This window comes from Harpia harpyja, chromosome 7 (genome assembly GCF_026419915.1).
Source record: "Harpia harpyja isolate bHarHar1 chromosome 7, bHarHar1 primary haplotype, whole genome shotgun sequence".
In the NCBI taxonomy this organism is placed as follows: Eukaryota; Metazoa; Chordata; class Aves; order Accipitriformes; family Accipitridae; genus Harpia; species Harpia harpyja.
The window spans coordinates 55,984,378-55,993,771 of NC_068946.1; the positions used below are offsets into that span (position 1 = coordinate 55,984,378).

Consider the following 9,394-nt stretch of genomic DNA (forward strand, 5'->3'; position numbering starts at 1 on the left):
GAGGTAAGAGCTTGGAGCTCCAGTTCCAAGTGATGAGAAGGCTTGGAAGTAGATTACAAACGTAAGAAAGAAAAGCAGCTTGGCATCCAGGTTAACGTGTGACTCTGCCCATCCTCTCCATGGGACGTGAGCTAACTGCACACATGTGTTTTCCTGGTCTTGCAAAATTGGGCAGAAAACTGGCAGTTACTGTTCGCTGGTTGCTGCCGGTGGGATCACCTGGTGTTTAACGTATGGGAAGAGAGAAACAGGATAGCTGGAGGTCAGTCCTTACAAATGCTCTCTTCTTTGCTTTCAGTCTCCTTCACATAAAACAAAGAGACAGCAGCAAGAGCTGATTGCAGAGCTCAGACGGCGGCAAGTCAAGGATAACAGGCATGTGTACGAAGGGAAGGATGGTGCTATTGAAGATATTATAACAGGTAAACACACCTTTTGTTCTGTAATCTCAGAGGCCCTTTCACAAAGGATAAAAATGTGTATCTGCCTAGTAGCTATTGTAGTAAGCATTTTCTGTACTTCTTAAAAAAGTATTACTTGAGCACAGCTTAGGACATTGTTTATATGATGTGAATCAAGTATAGAAACTTTTGCTAAGGGTATGTAACAAACAAAGCCCAGTAACCTGCCTTTATGTGTCTGCTGCCAATGCTGCGTGCGCAGACCTCGGACACACGCTCGGTTTCTTAGTTCTTCTCTTTCAGCATGTGGGGACGTATTCGTTCTCTGGTCTTTAGGGTAGCCAGTTCAGTGCCTGCTCTCAGCAGATGCTCTGGTGGGGATATGCATGCCATGCAGATCTTTCCCAGAAACCTTTTTTCCCCATAAATGGAATGAATGACGGATTTTAACATTATTAAGAGCCTACATTTTCATTAAAATGTACTAACAGTAATTGCACCACATTATTGCACAGTTAAAGCAAATCATTTAGTCAAACCTGAATGATTTATGACCCTAAACTGCTTCTGGTTTTACTGCTTCTAAGATTGGTAGGCGAAGTCTGCACTGATCCCAACCTAGGGCTGGAGGGCGAGGCTGAAAACCCGCTGTCGTAGCCAAACACAGTCAGGACTTAGGTGCAAGTATTTGCTGATAAAAAGAGGCGCCTTCTAAACCTCATTTTGTTCAGGAGTCACATCATTTTTTATCTATACAGCTGCTCTGATTGCAGAACTTTGATTTTACTGCACATTCTTCACCTGTGGTGTGGAAGGAGCACGATTTTAACACTTCAATAGTTTTACAGTAATTTGTAGCCATTGCACAGAAGCCCAAAAAAAGGTCTTTGGGCAGGATTTCCTTGGCTACTGCTCCTGAATATTTCTCACATGAGTTTTTCCTGCAGGAGGGCAGGAGAGCTGTTTTACCACTCACTAAGGAAAGCCAGGGAGTTTTTGCCCAACTAGATGACAGGGCTGAAATGCCTGAAGCTTTCACAACTCTTGTTAACCTTGATTAATAGCTTCCTAAGACAATATTCTTTATTTAAAGGGCAGAATCGCTATAATATCTAATCTGTTACTGCTTCTACAACTCCTTCAGACTCCTGGAAGCGTGTTTAATTGGTAAAGTGGTTCTCCTGCTCTGTGGGAGAAACAGATTGTGTGGCAGAAGACCATGCACATGCAAAAGGCAGTCAAATGGAGGGTGTGCCAGACTCAAATTAAACATTTTCTATGGTCTTGGCCCTAGTATTTCCCATTATGGGGGTGTGTCTCTGAGGGCCTCAAGCCATGTAATAATAAAGGTTAGGCACAGAAAGTCGGGTAGGACTGAGGTAACTTGAATACGGCCCACAAGAACTCTGTCAATGGTACGGAAATTATCAGAATTGTCATTTTAAATTGGAAAGTGCCACCTCAGATGCCCAGGAAAGCTCTGCTGCTCCGGAGCAGAGCCCTGTCTAACAACACACCCTTCTCTGGAGCACATTTAGCAATAGTCTCTCAAACGCATTGAAAATTATGTAATATAAGAAATACTTACCCAAAGACTTACCACTGCCTTGTTGCCAAAGCCTATTGAAGTGCAGTGCTATTAGACAGCTGGTTGGAACATGTAAAACCGTCCCTGGGTGTCCGTAACCGAGCACTAACACTGGACTAATGCAATAGATCCGCTTCTCACGGCTCTGTTTGTCTGTTTGGCTGTTATTCCCATGCAGTGCTGAAGACTGTGCCCTTTACCGCTCGAACCGCCAAGCGGGGCTCTCGGTTTTTCTGCGAACCTGTTCTCACTGAGGAATTCCATTACTAAACTATTCCTCTTTCACATCTGATGCTCTTAGAAAAAAGAAAGGTTGCTGTAGATTTTTGACACTTCTCCATTTGTACGGATCTCAGCCAGGATCATGTGAATGTTGAGTGTATAGTAATGTCCAGCGTCCACCTGAAGTTGTATTTATGTCACCTCTGTTGCATGTTCTTGTGTTTCCGTAACTTTTTATTCCATCCCATCGACTTGGCACTCGATGCTTTTGGCCATCCTTGCGTTTCAAAGGCATCTCTCACCCTCCTGACAAATGCCATAGAACAGCAAGTGGTGGAAGTCACAATAGATTTGGTGCAGGTTTCCTACAGTTCACAAGACTTAGGAGATCAAATGCAGTCATAAAGTGACAGTTCACTTGGCTTTTCTATGTCATCTCCTCTGGCTTACAGATCTTTCTCTGTATGCCAGTCTCTCTATGTAAAATGCATGTAATACATCAGCTGTATGCCAAAGCAAAATTACGGGCTGCATGAACTGAGCGGGACTTTCTTGGGGTTTGCTTTCTGGCTTGGAAGGGTTGTCTGTAATAACGTACGTCCTCTGCGAGGAGTGTTTTGTTTTAGACTTCTTAACCAGCACCTGCATGTTTGTCTGCATGTGAGATACGGGATAAAATGATCAGCGTAAAATCTTTTCTCATTCGGTCACATCCATATTTAACATTTTTCAGTTCCATGCCAACTTTATCTAAATAAAGTCAGGGATGTTTGCTGAGCACTAACCAGTTCCAATTCACTTGGACTTTGTGCAGTGCTGGGGTTGGGCTCGGTAGCGGCAGCAGTGCAGGAACCGGGGGGAGAGGGAAGGAGCAGAGCTGGGGAAACACTTAGCTATGTGCCAGAACCGCAGAAATTGTGACGATGAAAAGCTTGACATGGAACTGAGCAATTTACATCGTGTGGTGTAAAGTGTAAGAAGGGTGTGTTTAACCCAGCATGTCTGTTAACACTGTTGTCTTGAATTAAGGACTCAGCGGCTTAAGAAGACAACAGTGTTTCACTTTTGCGATATGTATTTTTATGAATGCTTCTAATAAAATTGCAAACTATAATCAGCTCAACGGTTATTTGCTCTTTCGAGTTAATTGCTGTATTATCTTCCTGGAGCCAATCTTCAAAGCAGCTTGGAATTTGGTTAGCGAGAGGCGAGGGTGGCCCTCCTGTCCTTTCCTCTCCATGTCTAACCCCCTCTCATAGCCTTGGCCTTACCCCCTCTTGCTCTGTTGGCTAACGTGCCTGGGAGTTTTGAACGCTGAGTTGACTTGCTCTTCATTTTCCATCCCATTTTTTACTTAACCATCATTTTGTGTTTTGTTTTGTTTTGTTTTTTTTTCTGTTTAGCCCTAAAGAAGAATAATATCACTAAATTTCCAAATGTTCACTCGAGGGTAAGGATTTCTTCTAGCACACCGGTGGTGGAGGATACACAGAGCTGGCAAGCATCACTTTTTACTTAGCTTCCTCCTCTCTCTGTATGCCAGACAGCCTGTTGGTAGATGTGGCTAAGCGTAATACTGGTGAGAGCCTAAAGGCCAGTGGAGACCGAGACCGTTTATTTTCACCCTCTGTGGTGCAGGGGATCCATAGGCCCTTGGCTGGTGACCGTCTTCACACTCTCTCCGTTTTGGCCCTTTCTTTTCCAAGTTTAGCCTGAGATAGGCAGTCTTGTCCCCACGTTGTTTCAGCCCCGTAGTTCCCTGGATATTTGTTCTGCTGCACCCATCTCGCGCCCGCTACGGCCTTGAACGGGGCACGAGAGACGGACAGCCGGCAGCTCGAACTGCGGAGATGGGAGAGGGCAGCCTCGAACAAAGGCACCTTCTGCTGGGGTACACCAAGAGCTGAGAAGTTTGGGAGATGTATTTAAACCAAGACATAAGTCGTCCAGGAAATTTGAGGGAGGGTTTGCCCAGTCCAACACAAAGTTTTTTTCCAGGAGAGAAATTCTTTAACTCGAATTAGTCTTCAGGTGTACCAAGTGTGCTTGTTATATCGTAGCCGCCCGTGTAACAGCACATGTAACAGGCTTTCATCAACATGTCCATCTCCAGCTTTCTCCGCTGTTTGATCCATTGCATGCTCAGTATTCCCTCCTCTTCCCTCCCGAGCTCTCACGTCCCCAGAAGCAGCAGCAGCAGCAGCAGGGCAGGTCGGGCCGGGCTTTGCCGCCAGCGAGGAGGAGGAGGAGGAGGGAGGGGGTTGGTGGCTCTGCTGCCTTCGGCTAACGAAGCATCTCTGCAGCCGGGCGAGATGGTGGCAGTGGGGCAGGAGGGCAGCTGGAGATTTGCAAGCCGGCGGCAGCATACCAGCTGCTTTTCCTCAGGGCCCCCTCTTTTAGATAAATGGGTATATATCGGGAGCATAGATCCATCCTTGTGTTGCTAAACACTTGCACCATTGTACCCTGGGTCGCACATCTCCAGTGAGCTTCATCCCGCTTTAGAAAACTCCTTCAGCTCACGCTAACGATTGAGGGGCTGCGTGAAGGACCAAGGCATATGTCAAGCAAACCGATTTCGGTTGATGTTGCCTTCGTTACTGACGTTAATGAACACTAGCAGCCCGTGGGCGAGGAGACGTTCACGCTAACTTGACGGCATAACTCCATTTAGTTTCACCAGCATTTCAGCGCATTTCACCAGTATTACCTGCTGCTTGGGTGCGTAGTAAAAGGGCACGTCGGTATTTGCTCACTTCTGCTCTCGTTGGGGTGAAGTCCCTTCTCCTGTTCCTACACAAGCTGCTTTGATTGGCTTCCAGCAGGACTTTTCCTTGTCTAGACTGCGTGTGTGCGTGTGTCTGCGCGTGTGTGTGCGTGTGCACGCGGGCGAGCCGTGCGTGTTCACGAACGCCGCTTTCCTCTCCGCAGATCTTAGAAACCAGCCGTACCGACGGGCCGACGCGGTGAGGAGAAGCGTCCGGCGGCGCTTTGATGATCAGAACTTGCGCTCTGCAAACGGTGCTGAAATAACCATGTGAGCTGGAGACCTGCAGGTGTCGAGTAAAGGGGGTGCTTGAATGATACCTTGTCCGTGTGAACTCTGTGTTCTGCCACTCATTTACAGCCTTGGGAACAGTAAGATTTACCTTCTAAAGGGCTCAAAGACCTAGAAAATGCATAGGAACGTCAGCGATGGGCTCTCCACTCAACCGTAGCTAACAAGTGCCTAAAATTGAAGTACCTGCTCAAATTAATCAAAGCAATAGGACTTGATTTGATTGGGTATCTTTTTACACCAATACATTATTCAGTATTTTTAACCAAAATGTAAAATACGTGTTGTTTTTGGGTGTTTAGTTTGGTTTGATTATATAAAAGTTTAGTGACTGGTCTCCTGTGGACCTGACCTGCATCCCGGCTGGTTGTGAACAGGTAATACTTGGACGTGCTCTGCTTTTAAATGCATTCCTGTGCTGTCCGCCGAGGGCTTAACCTTGGCTTCAGCTGCACTTACTGGCTTTTTGTCGTTTTAAAAAAAGGAAGACATTTAAGGGCTTTCTCTGTGTAACATGGAAGCAATTCCAAGAAGAGACCCGTACCTTTTCCCACCACACACAGACTCCACACCACCGTAGCTAGGATGCGGTACCACGTACGTCAGTGATCACAAGATGTATAGCAAAGGAACACGAGTCTTCACCTTGAGGTTGTGATGTTTGTAGTGTGCAATGCAGGGTGCTGGGGGGGGAACCGCATTGCAAATGCACAAAACGAGGAGGGTGGCTAAGGCATGTACTATGTTCTTCAGCTAGAGGCAGCTTTGGAATAACAGTGTATTTATTAATTAGCACTAAGGTATTAACATCTCAATAATCAGTATTAGGATTCTGAGGACCGTTGCAGTTCAGTTACTCGCGCAGAGAATCATCCTGTGCCCTGCTCTGTAGGATTGATACCCCGCTCCGACTCCCAAGTTCCTTGGACAATCCAGTTCAAATTCCCCGCTAAGGATCGCTTGGTCAGCGAAGGGACGCCCAGCCTAAAAGTCCTGGTAGGTTGTAGGTGATACGTTGCGTTTTGAAAGCTTAAAAAGGAACGTGAGACTTAACTTCAGCAACGCTACGCACCCCCCGCCGCTAGTTTGCACCAGTATCCCAGAGCAGCGAGACGAAGCCGAATTTGTGCCGGCAGGGTACGCGATCTTCTCAGAAGTGAAGAACTGGACTGAAGAGAAGTTTGTACTTTCCAAGATACATTTTGCTTACAGCTTACCTTTCCTGGTCTCATTGCATCAATATGTTAATTGTAAAATTTATTGTATAGTATTTAACCACTGAATTTCTTTTTCTTTTATGTTGTGCTTATGTGAACCACTGGTGAAGGTCCCATTTTTTTCTTGGATAATGTGTAGTTATATGATAATCTGTTTTTAAATGTACAGATATTTTGCTACAAAATTGGTGCAGTTTTTTATGGTTTTTACACTTCTCTTTTATTCCCACTTTAGCCTCTGGGTAATATTGTAAATATTGTTTAAAAAAAAAATGCATCAGCCTGTGCTATACAATCTGAATGTTATTTTAACTTATAGTTTTTGTTTTTATATTTAACTAAATGGACAGTTTGGGGCTCAAAGTTACCACATTGACCTCTGCTTACCTATTTACAGGAAGTTTACTTTAAAAACTGCCACCTTCTTGCATTTACAGCAACGTGTACTTGACAAGCTAAAGAGAACATGCCAAATCGCCTCTTTCTTCACTGACAGTGACAGAAGAGTATTTTAATCTGCGTAAGAAAATTTGACAATTAACTTAATAAATTGTTAGGCAAATGGTTAAAAGCACTAGCTCTCACATTCTTAAGCTCAAAGGTATTTTTTTAATTGAAGACAAAAATTTCCATACAACTAGAATAGAATGCTGGCATGTTCTCTTTAATATTTTTCTAGTAATAGACCTGCTTCTTAGCAATATTAGAAGTGTTTTATAAAAGCAGTTCATGTTACTTTCCTGGTCTGTTCCTGGCATAAGATCAAATAAACTATTTACACTACTACACAGTAATCCATAGCGGGAGGTTTGTCACTTTGATGTTTTTTCCACAAATGGTGAAAGCTTGGGTGTCGGTTTAGGGTTTGGTTATTTTTTGTTGGTTTTTTTTTTTCTTTAAAACCACTCACTGTTGGCTTTTGTGGCTCTAGTCACTCAGTGACTGTTACTGCATCCTGGTGCTTTTTTTTTTCTCCTGTTTCCCCCCCCCCATCAAAGTGTGATTCGTGGGGGCTGCTGGAGTTGGGGGAGGGATGGAAGGGAACCGCCGAGGCCCTTTCACAGCCCCCTGCAGCGATCGCACCCTGGGCTGAGGCTGCCTTTTCCAGTGGGTTTCGCTACCCGACCTCTGCTACCAGCGATTAACGTGCAGTATCGACGCTGAAATAATTCTGCAGGTAATTTGCGACGTCCGTTTACTCCTAGCTACGGCACAGCCAGGCTCGCCGGGTCCCTGGTCCTGCGGTGGGCACGTGCTGCAGGTACCTGGCCCAGGAATACAGCCCTGCGGCTGCAGCAGATGCCAGCCCCTCTTTGTGAAAACGAGGGGCGGTTAGTATTTTGCTATGAATACCTGAAAAATGGTAGTACAAATTTTTAAGTCCTAAACTTAACAACTTCATACTTCAAAATTCGGTTTTAATTTGTAGAAGGGTTTAACAAAAGAAACGCAATGGAGGGTAGGGTGAGAGCGGGTGCAGACAGCCCCATGTGAGCTGCGGGGTGGGCTTGGAACTAAACGAGCACAAAACAAAGAGCAAATGAAATACGGTCAAATTTAAATGCTGTGATAAGACACCCTTAACACTTAAAAATAACTGATCTTGCTAAAAATCCTTTCAATTTCAAGGCAGAAATCCAGCGTTTGAGCTCAGAGCTTCATTGTGCTGGCCAGGCAGGAGAGACAGAGTCGCTGTGTGAGAGCATGGCTGGGCTGCATGGGCAACGCTGTTCTACCACACCAGCGCCAGGCCACTGTAAAACGATGAGGCTGCGAAAGAGGAAAGAGAAGGAAAAAAAAGAAACAAAAAAACCCAACCCTGTAAAAAGACCTGAACTCATTTCCCTTAAAAAACTGAAGTAAGTATGCTTTGGCAGGATTGTTTTGAAAGCAGTCTCCTTTTAAGATGCATTTCTTAATTAGCTCTTGCAAAAAAGACATACAAAAAAAACCCCCATTAGAGTAATTTACATTTACAGTTTTTTATTTTTAATGGAAAAATAAAGGCAGACCTTTTAAAAGTAATATTTACTTAGAAACACTTTTTTCCTTATGCAAGTTACGCAAATGCAAGGCAATAACAAAATATTGTACATAAAAGTTCTAATGCGTTGCAAACCATTATGCTCTGTCAAATTCTAAATTAGTTCAGCACGCTCTACCTGCCCACGGCCCAGCTCTACACCAATGTACAACCCGTGTAAGCCATAATTAACAGTTCACCTCACATTCTCTAAACCTGTTGTTGGTCTGTTTTTCCACTCAGGCATTGCTACCTGCTACGCTATCTACACATTTCCATTTTAAAATATAAATCAAGGAAAGTCAATTTACAAGGTTAGTAAAATACCTATTTAAAGTCTCAGCTGATTGATTGTAAATAGTCCTGGGAGCACCAGCTGCTGTCCGTCCATCCTTCCATGCTTGGGAGAGCCACTTCCTACAGGGGAGAAACCCAGAACAAAGCCACAGCCAACACTTCGGTCAGCCCCTTCTCTGCCTTTGACATTAAACACACCACTGGATACAAAGAATTGCCACAAGTCCTGTTTGACCAAACTCAGGTATTTTTTTCCCTAAAAGTGATGGGCAGTGAGTGGGTGATGAACCACCACTCCACCCTCTGCAGGAAAACCACCACTGCTGAAATGCGCTCTGCACTGCACCCCCTCTGAATCCCTCATCATCGCAGTAAAAAAAAGGTTATGGGTTCCTGCTGAGCACAGCAGATCAGCTGTCACCAGCGTTTTGTATTATTTCAAATGACTAACATCGATCTCCAAGAGTATTCTTAAGAATCAGAATCACCTCACCACCCTAGCAAGAAACGCCGTATGAATTGGATCTTTTGGGTATCTGTGCGCTAGTAACAGCTGTCATACATTAGGAAGAAATGCACTGAAAAGGA

The 9,394-nt window shown here is 44.6% G+C and overlaps 1 protein-coding gene across 11 annotated transcripts in view; it reads left to right on the top strand.

Moving 5' to 3' along the window:
• Positions 1-7,280, top strand: part of FMNL2 (formin like 2) — a 153,757-nt gene extending 146,477 nt beyond the window's left edge. For 3 of the 11 annotated variants that reach the window (XM_052792451.1, XM_052792454.1, XM_052792458.1), the window contains 3 exons: positions 299-422; positions 2,168-2,301; positions 5,143-5,252. In XM_052792451.1, coding sequence (XP_052648411.1) covers positions 299-422; positions 2,168-2,259 — 216 coding nt within the window. In that variant the 3' untranslated portion in view covers positions 2,260-2,301; positions 5,143-5,252. The other 8 variants (XM_052792448.1, XM_052792452.1, XM_052792456.1 and 5 more) reach the window with 4 other exon arrangements.
• Positions 7,281-9,394: the final 2,114 nt, after the last annotated feature.